At 39.0% G+C, this 24,379-nt stretch overlaps 2 protein-coding genes across 3 annotated transcripts in view; both read right to left on the reverse strand.

The window, feature by feature from the left end:
• Positions 1 to 1,060: 1,060 nt before the first annotated feature.
• RB195_000627 (uncharacterized protein) overlaps positions 1,061 to 24,379 on the reverse strand; it is a gene marked incomplete at both ends in the record, with an annotated part of 41,643 nt that continues 18,324 nt past the window's right edge. For both annotated transcript variants that reach the window (XM_064197071.1, XM_064197070.1), the window contains 15 exons: positions 1,061 to 1,228; positions 1,289 to 1,462; positions 2,595 to 2,663; positions 2,736 to 2,924; positions 2,976 to 3,096; positions 3,162 to 3,241; positions 4,586 to 4,717; positions 4,772 to 4,849; positions 6,372 to 6,520; positions 6,589 to 6,685; positions 8,442 to 8,554; positions 8,611 to 8,708; positions 9,160 to 9,324; positions 9,401 to 9,541; positions 14,728 to 14,893. In XM_064197071.1, the coding sequence (XP_064052951.1) occupies positions 1,061 to 1,228; positions 1,289 to 1,462; positions 2,595 to 2,663; positions 2,736 to 2,924; positions 2,976 to 3,096; positions 3,162 to 3,241; positions 4,586 to 4,717; positions 4,772 to 4,849; positions 6,372 to 6,520; positions 6,589 to 6,685; positions 8,442 to 8,554; positions 8,611 to 8,708; positions 9,160 to 9,324; positions 9,401 to 9,541; positions 14,728 to 14,893 (1,940 nt within the window). The remainder of the gene's footprint in view (positions 1,229 to 1,288; positions 1,463 to 2,594; positions 2,664 to 2,735; positions 2,925 to 2,975; positions 3,097 to 3,161; positions 3,242 to 4,585; positions 4,718 to 4,771; positions 4,850 to 6,371; positions 6,521 to 6,588; positions 6,686 to 8,441; positions 8,555 to 8,610; positions 8,709 to 9,159; positions 9,325 to 9,400; positions 9,542 to 14,727; positions 14,894 to 24,379) is intronic.
• RB195_000628 (uncharacterized protein) lies at positions 20,278 to 20,706 on the reverse strand (the record flags this gene model as incomplete). Its single annotated transcript, XM_064197072.1, has 1 exon — positions 20,278 to 20,706. One exon carries the CDS (start codon positions 20,704 to 20,706, stop codon positions 20,278 to 20,280), a length of 429 nt encoding a protein of 142 aa, XP_064052953.1.

Genomic DNA, 24,379 nt, shown 5'->3' on the forward strand with positions numbered 1-24,379 from the left:
TAAATAAAGGAGATGGTGTCTATACGTCACCAAAGGATGAGAAATTTTCTTTTGCTTGTAACAATACACGAAGGTACAAGTGATACGTGTTGAATTCGATCTACTTTGTTTTCTTCTTTATGAACTTGACTAGTGAGGATTTTTCCCTGGATTACCGTAAAGCTTTTCGGAAGCTTCGGGACGATGTTATGTAGTGAACAACAATTCTGGAGTCGGGTTCACGACACTCCTCTCATAGTCACATTTCGCGGACTAAACAGTAGCTATGACATTAAATTTGACTATCGACAAGTAGCTATGAAATTGAAAAGTATTGAAAAGTGTACTTTTTTTAAAAACTACCGTAATTTTCTGTGTATTCCAGGCGTGGCGTGGGATTTTGGATTTTTGGCTTTGTATTAAAAATTATAAGCATTCTTTCAGCATTAGATTATTTAGCGTTTATTTATTTATTTATATTTTAATTGATGTAAAAGTGGTGAGCGCGTTCTGGAAGCTTCTAGAGTTCAATTCCTCCTGTTCGTATCTAGGATCCAAAACTAGCAAAACGGTAATCAATACAAGTACCGTAACTTTCTACAAATCTCTAGATTTCTATGCAAAAATTTCGAACGTATACAATAATACAACAATAATGTAATAATAATAATAGTAATAACACTAGAACTTACAATAATAATGTAGTAAATTTATTGCACATTTGAAAATAAGTGCTTGACTTCAATATGAAATTAATAGTAAGGTGGAGGACAAATAAAAACCCGCCTTTTCAGACGTTTAAGGCATAAACTTGCGAATATAGGATTATTTTTACAATTTAACATTATTTTAACGAAAAAAAACTACTATTAAAGCTAAAAATATGTTGGCCTCATGCATCACAATTAATCTTACTACACACAATTAAAGCAATCTACAAATAAAGCATTCATAAAGCTAAACTTATTAGATTATTCTAGCACTAAGTTAAGTCGAAAAAGAAATGAATTCGACGAGGAATTAGGTCATGAAGTATAAATAAAAACTAAAAATAAAAAGAATATATACAAAAAAGCCGTTCTTATTTTGCATCGAATTCTTCAAAGTCTATCTTCAACTGTTTCAAAACGGCTCGAATCATTGCTTCCGTGCGAACTTGACGCTCATACATATTATCCACGTTCGATTGCAGTATCCGAAGTTGTGCGCTTTGCGATTGAAGCTCTTGACGAAACGCCGAGGTAAGTTCCTGGAACAAGGCAACACGTGTGGAATGGGAAGTGGGAAAAAGAATTTCTACGCGACTCACCTCACTTTCCTTCCATTCCTCATCGATCATAGCTTCGTCGGAGAATTCGAAGCCAAATCGACTACGTAGACGTTTTAAGAAGGTTTTCTGATTCGGAAACACCGTATGTAATGATTTACAGGTGAGTTTACGTATATACGGCATCGATGCTTCCACTTGTAGGACGAGATCGACCTTAAGAAATAAATGTATCAATTTCAAAGCTATGATGGGTGAGAATTCAACGGATAAGAAAAAGATTTTTCTGGAGCAAAATTTCCTTGCTTAGTGAGGATAGATTTTTTCAACACTAAGGAATAAAGGATAATGTGTTCGACGTTAGAGGCATCACCTCACGAATCTGAGGTGGTACGGATTTCAGGTGAAGTGTTCGTATACGGGATCGTAGATTGTGGAGAGGTGGGTGATTCCGTCCATTTCTCCCTAATTGCTGTAAAAAATGGCCCGGAAGATACGGCTTCGAGCGTTCCGGCGCGCTATTTTCCACGACGAGTTCGATTGGAGCGCGCCAGCCGTGTTCACACGCCGCATCTTCCGGGCCGTTTTTTACGCCAACTAGCAAGAAATGGACGGAATCACCCACCTCTCCATAATCTACGATCCCGTATACGAATCTACACCTGAATTCCGTACCACGGTGAACACTCTGAGAGCACAGAAAAATGACGGAAAAAGAAAGAGAGCAGGAAAATATCTAACCCACACGAACAGTGTTTATCTCCACTCAGCCGAAATTCATAAATGTTTCTCAAACAGAAAATGAGAAACCGCAGAAACTGAGAATTAAAACGCACGCCAATTTTCCGACGGAAATTGTTTAGGTTTTTTTTCTGGATGTGCAAATAACTTCAATACATCTCTCTTCGCCCGTTTTTTTTTTTTTAAAGAAAAGGAGACTATTAGACGAAAAAGCGGCTGCGCTCGAAGCGGCTGTATAGGCAACGGTTGGAATCGAGGTGGGACCATCGCGAACAGCAGCGAAGGATGCCAAGAGTTCCGCCACGTTCCACCGAGCCGCTTCTAGTGCAGCTGCTTACGCCGCTCGTTGTCAGTGTTGTCTGTGTTTCATGTCGTTTTGACCGTACTATATATATGCGTGCAAATATTGATTTATGGATCAATCCATTACTTCCATGACTAGTTAGTAATCTGATTAACATTAAAAACCGCGGTATTTTTTGGTTCCCACTGTCGGAAATTAAATAAATATGCGCAGAGGAACGTGTAGAACCCGAATTTGTTGCCATTCCCTTATAAATCCGCAGTGGCTCCGGAATCAGTTGCTTGCTGAATGGAGAAAACTCACTTGCATACTCAGTCTTTTCAATTCCGCTTTCTCCTGGACGGATTTAATGTCGTCTACTGCTAAACCAACCTAAAAAAGGGAAGCAGTAAGTTTAGGAAGTGAATATTTTATTATAAACCACAAATGCTGTGCAACGCCCACCAGAAGATTCATAAGTAGAATTGTCATGATGATGCAGAAGAAGAGGAACAATGGATAGGCGACGGCGTGACCGAACAACCTTTCCGGATGCGATCCTACATCACCGTGAAAAATTGCGGTGAATTCGAATTCACCGATCATCATCACTGCTGTTTTGAGCACCGCCGAGGGCACAGATGAAAACTCGGGCTAAAGTTGAGGTTAAGAAATGTTTTCGAATACGATACTGTACTTAATCACCCTGTTCTGCATTATTACGTAGAAAGAAATGCTAAAGGAGACGATAAACAGCACAAAAATCAGGAAGAAACGCGAGAATGTTCGTAAAATGTCGAAGAACATCACCACATAGATGCCGAACCTATAAAAAAAACAAAAATTTGTAACTGTATTGTCTTTCAAGAGGAGTAAACAAACAACTTATACCGTGGTAACTTCCTGATGAGCAACAACAAATTCATCCAGGCTAAAAAAGCGCAAACAGCTGCAAGTAACCATTGCCAGTTCTGAAAGGAACACTATTTTAATTCGTGTTCGGCAGCCCCTGGGGGAATTCAGACATCAAAGGAAAAGTACCACAAAAGATATTGGTATCCTTCCACGAATGGGACGGGATATGGTTGATCCACTAGAGAAATAATGCGAATAGGGAGTTGGGGGGAGGGGACACTTAAGACTGCTCCAATCGAACTGGTGATTAGAGCACTAAAATCGCTATTGGAGCAAAAAACTAGTTCCTGACTGGTAAAAGCGGATTGCGAAAAAGCCGAATCGCTGAAATTATCCTCGGTTCTTTTTTTTTCGTTGAAAGTACTTTATGGTACCGATATGACTTAGCTATGCACTTCCAGTAAGACTATTTGGAGAATTTTGTAAATTTAAAGCGTTAGTAGTTCCAGCTCTACCCACCTCTTCTCTTAGAAATGAAAAAAAGAGCATAAACGTCTGAGTGAGCCGAACGTTGCGAGTATTTGCGTTTAATGGGACCTCATTAGAAAGTATGTATCTGCTTCCTCATGTCAGAGAACTGGTGTATTACCCGGGGACGGGTGCAATTATTGGAAATCTGGTCATCATTTGACCCTTAGGAGCGGTTTTTGTGCCCTAAAAATGATTTCTGCGCTCCAATCGATTAGCAATTAGGGGAATTTTGGAGCCCTCTCCCCCTCCCGACTTTCTTTTCGCCAAGAATTAGATAAGGGGTTCAATAGATACGATACAACTCATTACTACTTGCAGTATGATGGGAATCTGCCCGGCGATTATGAAGGCGGACAACTTCTGGTGCTTATTTGAGTTGTATTTGTGTGATTGCGGGCGTTGGACGACGGCGAAGTTGTCCGCATTCTATTACGTAATAAGTTGTATCGTTAGGGAGACGGGATCACACAGAACTGTTTCACTAGATTTTTTTTCTGGGTTACTAAGGGAATTGAACCAGATTTTTCCTGCATGAGTATTCACGTCTCGAATGTATACGATCAGCCAGAAATTTCCTGAGGTTGGAAGCAGAATTCCCACTATATTTACTCCTGCTGCACGAATTATGGCAAAAATCACTTTGAAACGATTTTTTCGTGATGTGATTGCGTAAGCCGCCGCTGTTTCCGCAGGCCCTTTTAAAATCGGAGAACGAGACTGAACGATCATTCACTACGTCACTTCAACTGTAGCCGTGGGTACGCAATTGCACCAAAAGTCACGTCTTTTTCATTCGACTATAGCGGTGTTATGAGCAGTGTTCTGCCACAGTAATTTACGCTGCTAAACAAATTCCAGAGAATCTAACTGGTCATTTTACCAGTCCAAACACCAAAGCAAAGTTGAATATTGTTTTGCAGAGCACTCACCATCCGTAATCCCGTCTCTTCCGAACATGGAGACGTGTCCGTCACTACAATTATTGCTGATGTATAAACAAAACACTCGATTGCATTATCGTAAGTGATATATCGGAGACGGCGTGTAATTAACTGGAAAAACTAAAGAAAAAACGAAATGTTGAGAAGGACTACAAAGAGTTCACGTAGGATTACCTCCTTTAAAAGTTGGATGATCGCAAAACTGATCACTGCCCATTTAACTGACACCAGCCACGGTTGACGGGTGAGTTTCTGAAAGCATTCTTTATTTTTTCTGACGAAAATTCTTTCTCAAAACCTTGGATAGAAGTAACTGGGCCTTGACCTCCTGAATGTCCGTCCAGGTTTGAACAGTACATAGTTCTGTCGCTCATAACATAACAATGCTATTAGAATTAACATGAGGTCAATGATGCAACTGAAGCTTAGAAAGGTAACACAGATTTGAAGACTAGGACGTAACCTTAGATTTGTACTGCGATGCTTACGGTGAGCGTTAATTACAATTTTGGTATGGTCGGGTCAAAACGATACGAATTTCGGTGCAGTCGCGTAACCGGCGGCGCTCGAAGACGTGCGGCGGAAATAACGTTAAAGGCATCACCCCACGAATCTGAGGTGGTGCAGATTTCAGGTGGAGTTTTCGTATACGGGATGGGAGACTATGGAGAAGGGGGTGATTCCGTCCATTTCTTCCTAATTGCCGTAGAAAACGGCCCGGAAGGTGCGGCGCCGCACAAGGCTGGCGCGCTCCAGTCGAACTCCTTGTAGAAAATGGAGTGCGCCAGAACGCCTGAAGCCGTATCTTCCGGGCCGTTTTTTTACGGCAATTAGGAAGAAATGGACGGAATCACCCCCTCTCCATAATCTACTATCCCTTATACGAATACTCCACCTGAAATCTGCACCACCTCAGATTCATGATTGGGGTGATGCCTTTAACAGTCCAGCTGGGACCTTCTCGGACCACACACATAATTCAAGTTAGCGAAGGTCCCTTTCGATTGCAGCCGCATTCCACTGCACGGTTTCGAATACATATAAATACAGTTGCAATACAGTTGCATCGAACTTCATGTTGACCCTGTCTATATGACATCATTGCAATGAATGGAGTGCAATGTTCCTGAAAGGATTTCAGAAAATTGTTCGATATTGGGTTCTTCCCAGTAAGTAGGTTGGGTTGAGCTATAGTTTGTCGCATCGAGAACTCGAACAGATGGATCAAGAACAGTTGACTGATCAATTTACCCAACGAAGCAACACACACGTTCGAACGACTTCATAAATGAAAGCGCTCAGAGTGGACTAATGCCGAGAGTATCCAATGGAAAAATTATTTACATCTTCAGAAATGGAAAAATCCACTTCACACGTTTCATTTCATTTCATTTCAGCATTTCATCAGAGGAAAAAAGTGAGCAGAATCACTTTTTTTGGAAAAGCTTATTGATGACGGCACTCCTGAAATCTATGACTTCCGGTTTTGGAGAGTCGTCCTGCACTTCAGCTTTCATTCTTGGAAGCTACGTTGAAAGCCCTACCTACTACTGGAGCGAATTAAACAAATTAAATTTAAATTTAATTCACTTGTTTGTTCATTAATTTATTCAATTTTAAATAAATCTAAATTTTCTAAGAGGTGCTGCTAGTTGAGGACAAACCCAGAATTCCCCAAATTCGTAGACGTTTTCTTTTGAATTGGCTTTAATTAGCTTACTGTCGCCTACGTATTTAGGATCTGATTGCTGTAAGAGAAACTTTGGAAACTCACAATTTTCGGACATGCGGCATCCGCCGTTGAGAGGATTGCGCTGAGGTCGACGATTTCTTTGCTGGACTCATCGAACACATTGAATGGAGCGGGGGTGTAGGTGATGTACAGTGTGAAAAGGCAAATAAAGATGATGTAGACAATTAGAGCTGAAAATACCCGGCAGAAGTAATTAATGGTAAATTAATTTAGTTTATCGGAATTAATTACACCTTACCAAAATAGTAGACGTATCTGCCAAGGCTGTTCCATTTATACTTTAATAGACTAAACACCAGCGGATGAGAGAGGAGACTAAGCTTCTCAGCTTCGGCCTGCAACGGATGCAGGCCCTTGTCAGATTTTTAGTAGAATTGGTTTCTGGAGGTTTAATATAGCAAAAATAGATTGCATGTGTTTTAGAGACACTTTTTAGCTCATCTCCTCTTCGGAATTGCTCTACATGTACACTTTATGAAGCTAAACTTCCTAAGGGAGAGTCGTGGATGTAAGTACTGGATTTCAACAAGGTATTGCTGTAGCAAAGGTTGGATAACATAATATTTGCACCCCGGAAGAGGTTTCCTTGGATACATCCTTCAAACGAACTTTCGGAAGGTTTCAGAAAGCTCAAAAATGATTGAAGCACGCAGATCAGGTAGAATTTGAACGTATTACGAGTCAGTGCTGTCGTGATTATTCGTATCCTATCATTTTCCTGGATTAAGAAGGGAATTGAACCAGGTTTTTCCTGCATATTATTCATATCCTCAAACGCAGTAGGAACCCGCTGATATCCTGGTACTCGTAGGATTCTGTTTATTTTGCAAAAATGTGTTTATTACGTTGATTTCGATTGATTTGCTTGAGTTTTTAGCCAAGGTTAGATAACATAACATATGCTACATATTAAATCATTCCAAGATTCAAGGAGAGTCGAGCATGGATACTACTAAGAAATTTGTTTATTGTTTTGAAAAATTTCCAGAAAAATATTGGACTGTGAGCAGTTTGCAACCACAAATGCAGCATTTTATTGCGGTTCCATGGTTGATTGGTTCCATTGGTGATTATTGTTGGTTACGGTTTCTGCCGATGATCAAGTCAGTGTTTTTATCCTCCCAGACAAGTTTGGTATCAATTTATCGGCCCCAGAGGGATGAAATGCTTGGTTTGCACTAGGGCGATTTCGAACCCTTGACCGTGTGGCTACAACGGACCTCTAACCGACTGCGCCACACCCGCCTTAGTCTATATTAGCCACAAAATCACCAATCGAAACGTAAGAACGTACCGAATTCTCGGCTGCAAACTTTGCTGACAAAGACAGGAACTCCTTGAGAATCCAAAAATAATCAGATATGGTGGAAAATTTGAAGTTATATTTACTTAACAAGACTTAAAAAACTTTTTTCTCGTCCACAAATCACTGACGTGGAACGGCGAAAGATTCCCGAGGATTATCTACTTAGGACGCATCAAAAGAACTCGTCGAGATAATTGACGCTTAATAAAAAGCCTCAAGGGATCCGTAAAGATTACGGTGTGATACGAATTTGCACACCATGATCCCCGTAAACATCACTTAGTGTCCCCTCTATATTTAGCAAAATCAATTCGCAAGGAAAAACAGAAAGATTATTCCCTAAACGATGTTACGATGCAAGAAACCTTGATCTTGATCAATCAGTATCAAAGCGTAGGAATTGATAAGCTTGATACGATCTATAAGGAATAATCAATACCTTAGAATCAATATACCATTCTCGATATCCTTAAATAGTCCCGGAGTGTGATAGCCAAAAACAAGCTGCCATAGTGACAAGCTTTACTTGCCAACGATCTTATCTGCTGACAACTTTGACCCCAATCCACGGACCTTCCAATTATGGATTTGGAAGGAACAGTTGGTGTAGATTCCAGAAGCGAACCCGCCACAAATACGACTCACATTCCTGAGTCCCCATACAGCTTTTTTTTTAGTAATTTTTCCTGGAGATTACAAAATCTCCACGTGGTAAACGAGGCTTCGCTGGGATTTCGTAAAAGTGTCAACAGATTACGATCACACTGGATTAGCCGAATCCTCACCATTATCTTTAATGGATGATTTCTGTAGACAACATCGTAGTCATCCGAATATGCTTGTGCTCCTTTTTTCAGGATCCCAGTGTCAGTGTACGGACTGATTGTTGAAACGAGTTCTTAAAGAAAAAAAATGTTCTATGTAATTTGAAACGTATTCTCAAGGAGTTCATACCCGTTCCATCTTTCGATGGCATCATATACGTATCGTCAAGTAGTTCAAAATCGTAACGTACGCAATAGAGGTAGTCCTTCGGATTGTCCGTACTGCTTCTGAACGTAACGCATTGAGAAAAATATTCAATTCGTTCAGCTACCAGCGTTTTCAGTTACAAAAATCAACAACCAAACCAACTGAAAAAAAAGAAGGAAAATTTTTAGAAAAAAAATGAATGAATAGAAAACTGAATGAAAACTATAGACTATAACTATAACTATAACTATAACTATAAAAATACAAATAATAAAAAATAATAAGAATAAAAAATAAACAAAAATTAAAAATAAACAAACAATAAAAAATAAGAAAAATAAAATAATGATAATAAAAGTAATAAAATAAAGTAAACAATAAAATACAAACAGCATTAAAATAATATAAATATAATATAAAATACAAATAATAAAAGGATTAAAAATATTAATTATTAAGACCAGTTTTTTCCTCCACAAAAGTGAAATTTCCAGGAAGGAGCGACAGAACGAATTGAAGAAACTCACTCACTCCACACATTTATCAAACACCATCTCGGCGATATCGGGGAATTTACAGATCAATTTCCTCATCGGTGTCATTCTGGTCAGATTATGGCGACCTACCGGCAGGCTATCCGTAGGTGCCATTACAGCTCGCCAATCATCTGATTCGACGAGAACCTGGGCTACTGTTCTAAATAAAAATTTTCTTCACGATGAAAAAAAATTAGGATGAGTAAAAAGTAGTAAAATCCCCCGATCTCCACTACCGATGTCCATTAAGAATCGCTAAATCCAGGGCAGTATTTCCGTTCTCGTCCCGTCTATCGATTGTTGCTCGATAGTTGAGAAGTAGCCGAACGATTGCATCGTAGCCTTTAGCAGCAGCTAAGTGCAACGGAGTGGAATATCTGGAACGATAGAGTGCTGCCCCATTGTCTGCGGTTATTCAAGCGATACTACCTCAAGCTCAACACATAAAATGTGTGTGTCTGGCGCTAGATAATCCGCTTAGGATCCGCAAACGAATTCGACTTCAATTCAGAATCGTTTCAGATTTATGGACGCGTGTTTAGCCTATACGATGGATCGCGAAGACACCAGAGACGCCGCTACATAAATTCCAACTACGCTACGGGGATGAGATAACATTCTAAGTGCTTTTTTCCAAGGATAAAACGGTAAAGTCATCGGCGTATCAATCCCGTTGGGATGCGCCAACGCGTTTTACTGGAATTCGTTATCGTTGAGGTTTTAGAACGCCTGTTGACCTATACAATGACTTGCGGGGTCCACGGATAATCAAGTCAGTGTTTTTATCCTCCGAGACAAGCGTGCTGACCAATTTATGGACCCTGGAAGGATAAACGGCTTGGTCGGCTCTAAGGCGGTCTTGAACCATCGATCGATCGTGCATTCACAATGGAATCTCTTACCAAATGCGCCACATCTGTGCGCCATGCTATAACTACATTAGGAAAGATCATTAGCCGTTTCGTGATATTCCAGGAGTTTTCCAACTCTCAATCTCATAAAATACGAAATAATGGAAAATATTTAAGTTTACATGGGTCATTTTAGCGAGAACACAGTACCAGTTCAGTTCTGAAATCCTTATAGGTATACACTCTCCTTTTCTTGACTCTGGCCTTTTTATAGAAATAGGATCCCAGAAGAGTAATTTTATTCCCTTCTCAATAAAAAAAAATCATGCATTGGTTCGCAAATATTTTGATTTATCTCAGAAGATCCCTTCTACCATTTTTTGACGTTCTTATTTTCTAAAATTCAACTTATATTTATTTATTTATCTTTATTTCTATGGCTTAATTGCTGACTACTTGGCTCAAATTGCATGCGACTGTGAATTTAAAAATAAAAGTTGACGGCTGTGGTAAGGAATTCATAGGACAACTCAATATTTCACGCGGCAAGGTATTTTTCAAAGAAAATGATGAATTTCGGATATTATAAAAAAGAAAGGATTCCGCAGTTTTTTTCACTAGTTTTTTCTGTCCCATAGTTAGCGGTTATGTTCTAAAGTTTCGATAGTTTTTTAACTGCTCAAGTTCGAAACTTATTTTTCTCGTTCAAAATATATTTAAGTCTAATATTAATGAAATTAAAAGAGGTGATAAGAGGAGATAAGAACTTCCAATAATTATGCAAATTCCTTAAGAATTTCTATTAAAGTATGAAAAAAAGAAATGAAAGCCGGAAAAAATACTAAACGCTAAAATTTCACAGTCATAAAGTCTGGCAAAAATATTTTTTGTGAAATAGTGAAAATTTGCTTTTTTTTCAATTTGAAGAACTTCAATTTAATTCAGTGGACTATTTGAACAGAAAATACTCCATCCAGGTTATTATTCACAGCGACTCCCGTTTCTAGGTTGATATCGAATTTTTATGGTTTTTTTCTGTTAAAATTTGTATGGATTCGGGTCATTTCCTCAGAAGTATGTAGTCGTACAATCCCAACGGGTGGACTGTGATGGATTTGCGTGACGTCTGCAAAACTTGTGTTTTTTTTCCACCTTTTTGTTATAATTTTCTTCAACCGTGTCCAGTTTTTTTTTCTTAGAAAAAAATGCAGATATTCAGATGACAGTAACTCACGATCAACACGGTAAATTGGTTCCTAAAGGCAAAATTTGATTTTTTTTTGTCCAAATTTTTGTTCAAACCTTTGAATTTTTCTGCTAATTGCGTAGAGGAACGGGAAAATCTCCTAAGAACCCGCATTTATTACTAGTGCACTTCCTGAATTATGTGAGTGAAAAAGATTAATCAGCCGAACTGAAAAAGACCCATGTGTGTGGGATTTTAATCAGTGACGCAGTTGGGCCTCGAATCTAACTTTTCCAATGCAAAACATCGTAAACATTGATTGGGCTCGTGGGATCCATTCACATAATCCAAAAGAGAACGAGTCCATAGCCGAGACATATTTCGCTACATATTTTCCCAGCAGACACAGTGAGGCGCGTGTCTAATTTATTTCCAGGTTGTTCCTGATTGTTGAAATTAAAAAAGTGCGTGGATTTCTAGGATAAGAAGAGTTCAACAGGTTTACGACATGAGTCATGCTAAAAATACACGAATATAACAAATAAGTAAATAAATAAATAAATTAGTAAACAAATATAAATACAATGAAATACTTTCCTCCACCGTGTATTGCTCTTCTACGTAATAAAAACATCGTAAATGATATTCTCAGATCTTTGTCGGATTTTTTCCGAGATTTTTTAAATCTACATGTTTACCGAGAGGAGAAGAAACGAATATTTAGCGTGGTTCTTTAGCATTCAGACTGTTCACTTCTGCTCCAGAGGCTTTCTACGTTCGTACAAGTGATGTATGGAATCAGAAGACGGTGAAGCGGATTTGGATTTGTGCCTCTAATCTATGTTATAAGCTCTCACGTCACAAATGTTGATTGTGTAAAGAGTTGTCACGTTGAGTAAACTGATCACAGTAGTAGCATTTACGTCATATCTATAATTTACTTTAACAAAAATTTGACCACAACCGTATTAGTTCGCTTATTTATAGTAATATTTTTAGAGAAGTCCGATTTTGTTATTACTTTTTCTTTAATCGAGCGTATTTGCTTGGAAATAGCTTGGGCGAAATCCCCCATTTGAGAGGAGTTAAGAGGAACCTATTTTAAAAAACAATGTTTTTGCTCTGTCTTTACACATAGTTGGTCCCTCTTGATCCAATCGGTGACCCGTGAGAAGGTCAAAATCCGCGTTTTTCGTTTGCTCAAAAAGAAGTGAAAAAATTCCACTTTAAATAAAACCCTTTAATTCTACTTTACTTTTGAAAAAAAAGCCGAAACCTCTAAATTGAGCGTTTATAAGGACTCGGATTCCAAGTATTCCCAGAGGTTGTTCCGCATTTTAGTTTCTATCCTTGAAAAATACATGAGTCCTGAACCCTTTCTAACTCGAACAGAGAATACAAAGATTGAAATTTTTTGCGTTATCCTGGCTTAACGCTATTGCGAAAAAAAAATCTGGTTTCCTTCTCTTCAAACATGGAAGGTTGATGATAATGACAGAACTATATTTGTGGGGCTTGGAATATAAAGAATTTTACCTAAATTTTTATCCCACCTTTAAAAACCTCATTGCGAGTGGTTACATAAAAAATTTAGGATGTCGTGTGAATTTATGATCGGATTGGATAACTTTTGGGTTCGGACAACGCTGAAATTTTCGCTAATACATAATTGCCAAAACTCACTTGAAAACGTTAGGATTTCATTCAATTACTCGAAATCCGGTTACTATATCCCTAGCCGATCTTGTTCTATTGATAAAAATCCCTATTTGGTTCTAGGGCATTAAAAATCACCGTCAATTAACCATATATATGTGCGCTATGCTATTTATAGGTGGAAATAGTATTTTTCGTACTAATAATAATAGAAGAAATGAGAAAATACTAAAATACCAAACTAAAATAACAAATTAAACAAATAGCAACTAATACTAATCCTAAAACACTAACTATACTACTGCTATAAGTAATAATAATAATAATAATAATAATAATAATAGTAATAATAATAAAGTAATAAAGTACTACTACAAAACTACTGTAAGCAAAACACTAAAGTAATATCAATGGTATTATTATACTACTTCTATTACCATTAATCTAATCAATCATTTTTTATTGCTGTACTATTTTTTCTTACTTAATACTATACTATTTACCATATCAATAGTATTTTACTACTACTACGTACCTACACTAATAGTAATTGGTTTTGGTACAGTACTGCTCCCATCCGTTGTTTCGATCAAAATCTACGAACCTCATCTCCGAAATCTAATGAAAATCTACTAAAAATTTTATTTTCTTTCGCTATATTGCTATATACATATGTAGTGTTCCAGAGATATTTGTTCCGGTGCAGCAAAAACAATCGATTCCTAAGCGCACCAATTATTTGATAATTAGCGGTGACAACTCGGAGAGAAATCTCAGACGATGTCGAAGCAAAGCGTCAACACAACGTCCCCACACGGAAAAAGATGCATTAAGGGCGAAGAATGGTAGGTTTTGCTATGTTTGCGAAAATTTCCAAACGTGAAGATGATGTTAGTCAGGATCCATACGACTTCATCTCAACTCCAGGATATCAAACTTCGGAAATCGAAAGAAAATTGGCGAGAAATAATAAAGTAGGACAAAATCTGCGCCACATAAGAAAAATGAAATTTCTTTGTCGTTGCTTATTTCCAAAATTGTGTACTATGTAATAATAGCATCTTTAGGTTATCCTATAAATAATGCGATATACAATATTTAAATAATATAGTAGGATAAAATTTGCGCTATGTAGGAAAAATAAAATTCTTTGTCGTGGCTTATTTTCAAAATTGCGTACCATGTAATAATATATCTTTAGGTTATCCTATAAACAATGCAATATACAATATTTCTTTCGTTTCTCTGCAAAGAAATTTTTTAAAACTTTCTTTAACTTTCTTTCTAATAGTCTTTCAATGCCTCCAAAAATTAATTGACTGTAATTTAAGAAAAATGCTTCTTTGGCAATTAAAAAAACGCATAATTTATGTTATTACCTAATAGAACAAACTAAATTTAATTTATGGGAAAGTATTACGATTAGATTTGCCTATTTATTGGATATATTGGACGAGAAATTGCTGGGTGTAGCGCAACCGGTAAGAGGTCCGACTGCGAGAGTACGATCGACGGTTCGAAACCGTCCCTGAGCCAACCAAAGCTTTCATCACGCTGACGTCAATAAAGTGGTATCAGACTTGTTAGAGAGGATAAAAACAGTGAATTGACACATTGGATAGCTCCCGCAAGCCATTTGTAAGGCTGCACCCGCGTTCATCAACCTTGAAGGATTCTGAATTGAAGTTGAATCCGTAATCTGGATAGGGATTGATCAGCGCCGTGCATTTAAAATTTTACGGAAACACACGGAGCGGCGGTAAAAAAATCTGCCAATTAAAACAAACATAAATATAGGCATAACAATGCCTACAGCTCAATTTTTTGTTTGTTTAGTAAACAACAGAAGTACTGAGAACATGAAACGAACCTTTCATCGCCTTTGTTCTCGATAACGGCTCCGTTGTGAAGCAGTACGGTAACGGTATCCAGCTGTCCCGCCGCTACAGCGCAATCCAATGCGGTCTCTTCGCGTGAATTTTTCGCCTGCACATCCGATCCGGCATCGATAAGCACCTTTGTCGTAACCTCATGACCTAAAGGTGTATGTAGTTAGATGTGTACCAATTTTTTTCGTGCTCTTATTTTTTTTTCTGAAAAACGTCTTAATTTTTGAATGGTTTGAAGGTTTTTTCCCTAAAAAAAAGGTCGAAAAGCCGAAAAGCTGCTGATCAGAAATTTACGACCTCCAGCTACCACGAATTCATCACATTCTCGAAGCACCTACAGCAGAGTCATACATAGTGGGACCCTCACAATCGGCAGCTAGCAGCTAAAACCTACAAGTACAACACCGCTACTAACTTTTGTCCCAAAATCCGTCGCAAACCGTCGGAACTCTTGGGAATGGGCAAAACTGAATTTTAAAACTACCATTCGAAAGCAAATCAGCTGCTGATTCTAAATATGTTTTTAGAAATGGAGTTTACTCAAAACCTGCCGTTGTACATCCTGTACGGTGGCTATGAAAAAGGATTCCAAGTATGTTCGGGCATGGGACCTTATCAAAGTCGCTTAAAGTAATTTAATTGCGGTGTTAGTTGCCTACGGAGCTGAAGAGTGCAACACAGTGTATGTATTTGGGACCCTTGTAAAAAAATGCTTTCTATTTGCAAAACTGACGTTACCTTCATAATCTGAGCTTACAAAAACTTCACATTGCTCAGGTCTCTTGTTCTGCTCCTTCAGTAATTTTTAGCTGTTATTATTTTTTCTTTTCTATTTGATTATCCATTATTTATTATCTATCATGTTTTATTTCTATTTTATTTTATATTATTATTGCTATTATATATTTTTACTATTATTATTTTATTTCTATTCGTATCCACAGTATATTCACCGCCTACATCAGATTCCGCACGTCACATTGGCTTCACTCTTTTTCTTTTCCTGTTTTTTCTTAAAATCTCGAAACTTTTTTGTACAACTAATTTTTTCGCAATGAGGTTTCCTTTTCGGTATTCTGACCTTCTAGGGAATACAGTTTTAGATTTGCATTTTTGCTATGTTTTTTTTTCTGAAATTTTCATAATTTTCGCAATTCCTTCCCGGTATATTTCTCTTTTATTGAGCATTTCTTTAAAGTAAGAAACTATTTAGCATTTTATAGAACTTCTTCCATATAAAATAACTTTTGTTAGAGTTATCTTAGGATCTCAGCTACTCGGTTATGTCAGTTCTGTCTCAAGTTTTTTTTTATGGTGAAATAAATAAGAAGAACAGAGCGAAAGAGCCGTTTAATCGCACTTTAATGACGTTTTTCGGATTCAAATGTTTGTACTCGCTTTATGCTTGCATATACCTAGGAATTAACAATATAATCAATCTTCCGAGAAGAAAATACACGTGGATTGAGAAATTGGAAATTTGAATTGTTGGACGTTTTCCTATGAAACCAAATATCGCATTTAGTGGTATAAGAATCCGGTTAGTTGTACATTTAGTCCATTTTCCCCTCTTTGGCTTTCCAAAAGGTCAAAGGTTTCCAGGGCACTGGTACCCCGAACTGCTGTAACTGATCTCTCGACTCTAAAAGAAAAAAACTTGTCGAAAAATCCAAAAATAGTTGTTGCAGTGACAAGTAGCAATAGAACAGTTTTTAAAAATTTTCTTCATTATATCAGGATGTCAGATACCCTTATTGCTTTCTGGAACTCGGTCTCCTAACAACTCCTATTTATCCAAACTTCTGTAGTAAAAGAAAAAATGTGTTTACTATGCATTGGATTAGGATTGGGATGTAGGTTATTTCTGCAAGTGACATGATTCCATTTTGTTTATTAAATATTATTATTTCATTATTATTTTATTTAACTATCAATTATTGCATACATTGATGTTGTCCTTTCATATTCTGCTGAGACAACGAAAATTTCCATGAAAATTCTGGACAAAGATTGCTTTGTTGTATTCCACTTAAAGGCAGCATACCACGAATCTGAGGTGGAACGGATTTCAGGTGGAGTATTCGTATACGGGGTCCTAGATTATGGAGAGGGGGGTGATTCCGCTCATTTCTTCCTAATTGCCGTAGAAAACGGCCCGGAAGATACGGCTTCGAGCATTCCGGCGCACTACTTTCTACAACGAGTTCGATTGGAGCGCGCCAGCCTTGTGCACGCGCCGCATCTTCTGGGCCGTTTTTCACGGCAATTAGGAAGAAGTGGACGGAATCATCCCCTCTCCATAATCTACGACCCCGTATACGAATACTCCACCGGAAACCCGTACCACTCCAGATTCGTGGAGTGATGCCTTTAACAGAAAACCCCAGGGAAACAACTGAGCCTTTAGTAATAGAACAGTTATATGTATTATACAGACATCTTATGTTATTTTATATTGTATTATTATATTGCATTGTATTATTATATGTATTATATTGTATATATTATTTTATATTACATTTATATTAGACATATAACGGTTATATATAGGTTTATTTTGTCTCAAATTGCATCGCAAGGAATTCTGAGTACAAAGGTGTGGTGTACAATACTACATTGGACTTTCTTCTGGAAAAAAATTTATCCACTGAATACATTGCCGGGTCAAGAGGACCTGAAACGTCGTGCAGTTTCTGGAGCGGCTGCGATCGAGGTAGGACCCGTACTCGTCTCTGATTGCAGCAACCGATGGTCCCGTCACGATCGCAACCGCTTACGCAATTGCACCAGACTTCAGGCGTTTCAACCCAGGATATCGAGCTTCGTTGGCAATGGAAGGTCGAATTTAGGCCGAACTGCTGGAGGAACGGATTTTTTTCTGCTTCTGTTTTTTGTTTCTTTGAAAACCATTGCGGACAAATTCCCATGTCAATGTCCAGAAAACTTCGGGACGTTTGTTACCTTGTCGACTGCTTATTTCTTGACGTTTTTTCAACATAATAAAACTACAGCTGTGACTACAAATTATAGAATGTTAATGAAAACGGTTACTACAACTTTTAGCCAGTTTATTGGAAAAAAATGTTGACGTTTTAAAATATTTTCGTACAATATAGTAAGCGTCAAAGTATTTTCCCTTTCCATTTTAAAAATGACATTTGATCTAGCGTTGTTCTCAGCGGAATAGGCAATGTGTATAAACACATGTCCGCCGTTCCAAGTAAACATGACTGCTTTCGGAATGACTTCGAATTTTCTAAACCAGATTTTCTAAACCTTTCGAATGAATATGGAAGCATTGATGGATTGGAGTTTCTTAGATTCTGATGACGTTTATTATGAACAGAATCCTTGTTAGATGTTAATGATCTACTTAACTGCACAACAATTACGACAATTTCAACAATTTAATCCTGAAAATTAACAACTATGTAGTAGGTAATGTCCCCAGAAGGAGAACAATCGTTCCAGGACCTCTATCCAAAGAAATATCCCTTGTATACCTCATTTACCTCATTCACATAAAGATATGGTGTCAGTTCTTCCGAAATTTGCAAAATTTGCAAGAAATAACCTTATCGAATACGGTTAACTGCTTCAAATTCTACAAATTTTGTGTTGCACTCAATTTTTTGAAACTGAAAAATTTACCAGAAAGTCAAGTGCGTTAGGAAGTAGTGTTAACGATCCTTGACAACGGCTCAACCACCGCTGCAAAGGCTTATGTCCCCCTTTCGAACGCCATTCCTCATTTCGTGCGGTTGGTGTCGCCGAGAAAAACGATCCGTTTCCATTTCGCAACAATTTAATGGTTTTTTAGTCTCGTTCGAGAGAAATGAAAGATATATTTCATAATTTTTTCTACAAAATCCGCCCCGTACGGATTTTTTTCTTGGTCCTTCGTAAAAATGTCGAGTTCCCAGCTGAATCTCAACGAGTATTTTTACACTTATTCTTGAGAAAAATGCGAAAAAAAATACACTAAACCATTGCTTTGTCAGTCAAGTTTTCTCGTCGTGGATTGGCGAGGAATTTTCCGGATACCTACAGTAATCAACGAGGATACTATTTGATAGATGCACACCTTTCCACTTGTTCCGCACGAGAATTCATCGCACAGAGATCAGCGGATTCCCGGATTGTGAGTTCGCCTTCGGAAGTGGTGCACAGACGAGAACGGGAAGCAGGAGAGGAAGCGCCCTCCTCTGCGCCTCGACGGACAATCGATACGACGTCGTCGGTGCCACGAATATCTCTCATTCAACACACAATTAAATAATTCAGCAAAGATTGCCACAGGCGATATTTTTCCCGAGATGGAGGGATACGAGCGGCTCTCTCATCGCCTACCACACTCCATCCACCTATTACGTAGGTTAAAATAGTTCTGGGAAAGCTTCGCACGCTGCTACAATTCCATCAAATTTCAGGAAATTCAGGAAAGTTCACTTCAAGTTCAGGAATTGGGAGGAGAAAATTTTTGCCCTCAAATGGAATGTGATTGTGGCAACCCCAACTGGATTTCTATGCGATTTTTCAGGATAACCATAGAAGATCATGGAGGGGCCAAAAAAATTGTTCAGAAGTGGAATATCCACACATATTTTTACGTAACTCCTGCAGTAGTTTTTTTTTTTCATGTAAGTTGAACAAATACGGATAAGTAGCACTTGTTTGCAAAGAAAACAGAAAATTTCATTTCTGGAAACAAAATATGAGAATCCATCATTTTCTTCTAGGAAGAAGTAGGAGAAAAGATAACGACAGACATTTCGTTCCTTTTCGAGTAGGTGTGAAATCGAAGAAAAACGTGGAAGATGAAGAGAGGCCTTGTTCGCTTGGCATTCACCGCGTGCCTTAGTTGCAGTTCACACTAAAGTCACCGATGAAAGCGAAGCGATATGGCACAACAGATCAGGTCAGAAGAACACAGGAAACGAGTAGTCAGCAGTACAGTAGCCGAATGATTGAGCCGTGAGAGTGGGCGGAGATCCGGGTGGGTCGACGACGCATCGCATGGGTCAAGCCTCGAGGGCCAGGTGGCCAGGATTAGGCGGGCACTCCTGACGAGAGAGTACAGGTGGTCGGGAAACGCAGCCGTTCTTGACCGGCCAGATTGACTGAATTTACATGGTACATCTCGCATCATTCTATTGAAAATGTGAATCGATTATGGTACAGAGTGACCGATGGTCTAATCGAATGTCACCGGAATGAATGGTACCAGTACGGAATGGAAGCGAGATGATGCTGACGTGAAACACAGCACACCACGAAAACTGGATGCCATGGAAACCGTTGAGAGTGTGAGATTTGAGCTGGCACACGTCCAGAATACTCCAGACCGGAGAGAACGACGTATAATTTATAGATTTGTGTGAATGATGTTCGGAACGATTGCAGAGCGAAATTAGAATGGAAATCAGAGTTGGGCCCAGCGAAGTACTTGAAGTAGTGGCATGCGATTCGGGCCGGCAGAAGGACGCAGACTGCGCCCGACCATGGAAGGCAATCAGCGGAGGAAGTGAGGGTTACGGGCAGAGATGTGAGACGAAGTAGACATCGTGAGTTGGCGAGAGAGCGACAAAGAAAGGATGGATGAGGCAGCGAGCACGGCTAGGAGGCAATGCTTCTGCCAGAGAAACGTTCAATGGCCGCAGGCGGTAATCAGAAGCAGAGCAGTGAGCACACTGGGGTAGGAGAAGCCGGGCGACAGAGCGCTGCGCTGCCTGAGCAACGACGAGGGTTACGGTAGCGGCTAGGAGAGCGAGGCCGCCGCTGGCGCCGACGACGACGACGACGGTGCATTCGATCGGCTCTAGGAGCCGCGTGGCCTCCACTCTCTTCGAGGGCGGGCGCCTGCTACAGCTATCAGACAGCTTCTCAGCACAAATCTTCTCAGCAAAAAATCTCTCTACGATCAGGCTTTTTGCTTCCGGGACGCTGCTGACGTCCGCCATTTCGAAGCGCCATCGAATGTCCTATATAGGAAGTTGAAGAAACGTATATTCCCTTACGAAAAAAAACGTAGATATTTCAAGTAGTGTGCAAATAAATGAAGGGGAGCGGAATGGGGAACACACTTGAGAAATTGATGCCAATTTGAAATGGCCGTCCGCGAACCGCTCGCTGTTGGCCATTTCGGGAAGAAGCGGAAGTTAAGACTGGACCCACGATTACGACGAGAAAAGCGCATCCAATAAGTTATATTGCAATTTGTTGGATCAACCAATCAATTAAATCAAAATCAGAGTTAAATTTATTGGATCAATCAATCAATTAGATCAAAATCCTGATTGAATCCACTACAACAATTCATTTCTTGTTATTTAATCGTTTTCCGAGTGTTTTCTTTCTGCGTTTCGCAGCCATTTCTGAAAATTGCTTGGTGAATCGTATCTATAGGGGGAAAGAGTCCGAAATTGAAAATTTTCGCAAGTACTGCCATTAAAATGAGAAGAAATGAGAAGAAAAACGTTTTTCCGAGTTCAAACCAGGGATTGAAATTTATGAAAGATTTCTTTTTTTCCTCCGATAGAATGTCCTGAACCGTGAATCCGAATATTTCCGAATAACTCCGTATCCTCATCCGAATATTTGACTTAGTGTCACTTCGTTAAGTATCCCATGTCATGTCAATTCATTAACGATGATGACATATATAACAGGTGGTCATGCAGTGTGCACAACTTTCTTTTTTTTCTGAGGTGTATAAGGTTGCGTGCGCGACCTGAGACCAATTAACGCAACCGCAGGTGTTTCCCTCACGTAATCACACGTAGTCGGGATAAACCTCAACGCGACGCGGAGGTCGCGGAGCCACATGTTAGGTGTCCATCGGACCGCGAACCGATCCATTGGCTATTATAATTATTATGTTAGATGAATTCTTACGTACAGGAAAAAATCCAGGAAAAAAAAGAATCTATTGTTTTGACCCCCGCGCCGCCAATTCTCATCTTCTTGTCAATGTTTCTGCCACACGAACTCCTCCTGGGAGTAGGAAAAACGCAAAGCATATTCGGGAATTTTGTCTCGTCCGAAAATGAGCTCGTTGTCTGGTTGTTAGGATATTTTTGTCCCTCGGAACAACCCCCCCCGACACAACTTACACAACTTCGTTTTTTTCTTAACATTACACTTTATACATAAATTTTACTATTTATTTCTTCATAGAAATCTACCTAAGAACTCAAATCTTTTAAACTTTTTATTGAATACATAAATAAATATTTTTAACTTAATTCTGTTACTTATAAATTTTTGGTAACTGCGGTACCAGGTGACGATGAAATCAGCTGCATTATAAACAATTGTTTATGCTTTCAGTGCTACAGAATAATAAATAAATTGTAGATAAAAATAGATTTCTACTGCCAAGAAGTATGAGAAGCCAGCCAATTGACAGAAATATGAGAGTGATAAAAAAAAACAAAAAAAAACGAAAAGGTACAAAGAAAAATAAGGATAAATGTTTAAAAAAAAAATCCCCTTGAAGGACTTCCCTCCCTCTCCCTCCCCTTTTTTTTCCAGCGGAACTTTAAAACCAAGATTTTCTTGTTGTTTAACGCTTAAAATTAATTCTAGCGGTGCTATAAAGGAAGATTTCGATGTTTCCTCACAAAGAACTCGGGCAGTTCATCCGTGTTGACATCCTTAACGCAGATGTCACCACGCCAGCTGCTGTTCCATAGCGGTCATTACCCTATACGGGGTTGAGGTCTCCGAGGAATCGTAAGAAATACAGTGGTGGATCGGCAAGGACGTTTAGCGGTGGGATCAGCTATGCATTTAGAGAGAAATCTATTAAACTCTTTTAAAATCTCATAAAAGCTATACGTAAATGTTTATTATGTTTTTTTTAACTGCAGAACAACAAATACATTCTAAATAAAGAAATATATAGATTTAGAGGGATTTTTTTTGCTGGAAGAAAAAGTTGAGATTGTTCTTGTCCCTAAATCAATTCGTTAGAACCCTTTTTCCTTGGCGTCGTTGGCTTCTGATGAAATCAGGGATAGCTTTCAGGATTTTTCTTCAGTTCCAACGAATCATATACACCATATAAAGTTTAGAAACAACTGCGCTTTCATGTAGAGTTTAAAAATTAAAATTTTTTCATCAACCTGAAATTTTTGGATAGTGTTTTAGACATTCGGCAGGATTTGAGAACCGTTAACACTTGCCACCGTAAGACTGACAAGGAATCAGGAAAAAAAGCGATTGTTGTTAGATTATAATAGCAAGAGAGAATCTGAAACCTTCCATGTTCGCTCAAAATCCCTAAACATTTCATTTTTGCCCGATATTACGTTCAGTTCCCCTGGGAAATTGTTCTTTTTTCTTTGTGACTCATCCTAGGCTTAGTAGAAACCTGGGAAACTCAGTTCCCAAGCACTTTTCCTACTAGATATTTCTTTATTATATTTGTATTATATTATATATCACACATTACATGTTACATATTTATATATAGTACCTTTTTCAGATTGATAATTCTTTATTTATTTCTTTATTTTCTTTCCCAAAATCGAAATTCCATGACCTTGAATAGCCTATCCAGAATTTTATTGGGTGTTGCAGTGTGCTCCTTGAAAGGCAAAAATCTGGCGAGCCATCAAGTGCTTTGACGATTGGAAGCGAATCCCTCATCTCCCGGAGGTTGAAAATTTGTTGGTGTTTGTTGCCAGCTCATTTTTGAAATAACACTGACAAATTGATGTCATTTCATCAGGGAAATGTGTCAGCGCCAGGATTTAAATTTTTCCGGCGATTAATTAGCATTAATCGCATGATTTTAGCCGTTTTTCAGAGTGGTTTTGTGAAGGCCTTGGGATCGTAGGATGGTTTGCTTCAAAGATTCCACTTCTCTTGTGAAGAGCTTCTCAAGCTAATGAGGTCATCCGTAACCTCGTAGTTGAGCGTCAGCTCGATGGCAGATGTATGAGGTACGGCTCAAGGACGAGGACTTGGTGTCCATGATCAATAGGCTTCACCGAGGCCGAGAACGAGGGAAAGTTCAACAACACACACACATACACGCTTTTCCCTCTTCGCTAGATCAATACATGGTGCATTGAGGGTCAATTAGGCATGCTAGTAGTGTCGACGCTGTCTGTCCTCCTCGATGTCCCACGTCCGTCGTCTAATTGACGCCGACATTCCGCGCTTGCACACGCGCGCGATTTCCACAACAAGCACAATCCGTTCTTGTGTCAACGAAGTTGATGGGGAGGAAAAAAAGCCCGGAAAGTTATGCATTTCAGGTGGTACGGATCTGGATAGAGTGATTGCGATCGACGGTGAGGAATACGTTGAGCCGAACTGTACCCTCTTGAGTGGATTATCGCTCGAGCTTGAGCGTACAGCTGCTGCACATCACGTTGCAGATGTTTCCTAAGAGAATGATGATAGGGGGATAGGGAGCACGCACGATGAGGTAATGAGGTTCTCCAGAGGACGCAGGTCTATTCGAATGGATCTAGCGATCCTATGCTGATCACAAAAAGTAGAAAGATCCTTCTCGAGGTGAAAGTGGCTGTCAATTAATTACGAATACAATACTTTTGGGCATGGAGCAGGTGGTGGTGGTGGTGGTGTAGGCTGCCCGTATAACAGATGGTTGACCCAAAT

The sequence above is a fragment of the Necator americanus genome, chromosome IV (assembly GCF_031761385.1).
Source record: "Necator americanus strain Aroian chromosome IV, whole genome shotgun sequence".
Lineage (NCBI taxonomy): Eukaryota > Metazoa > Nematoda > Chromadorea > Rhabditida > Ancylostomatidae > Necator > Necator americanus.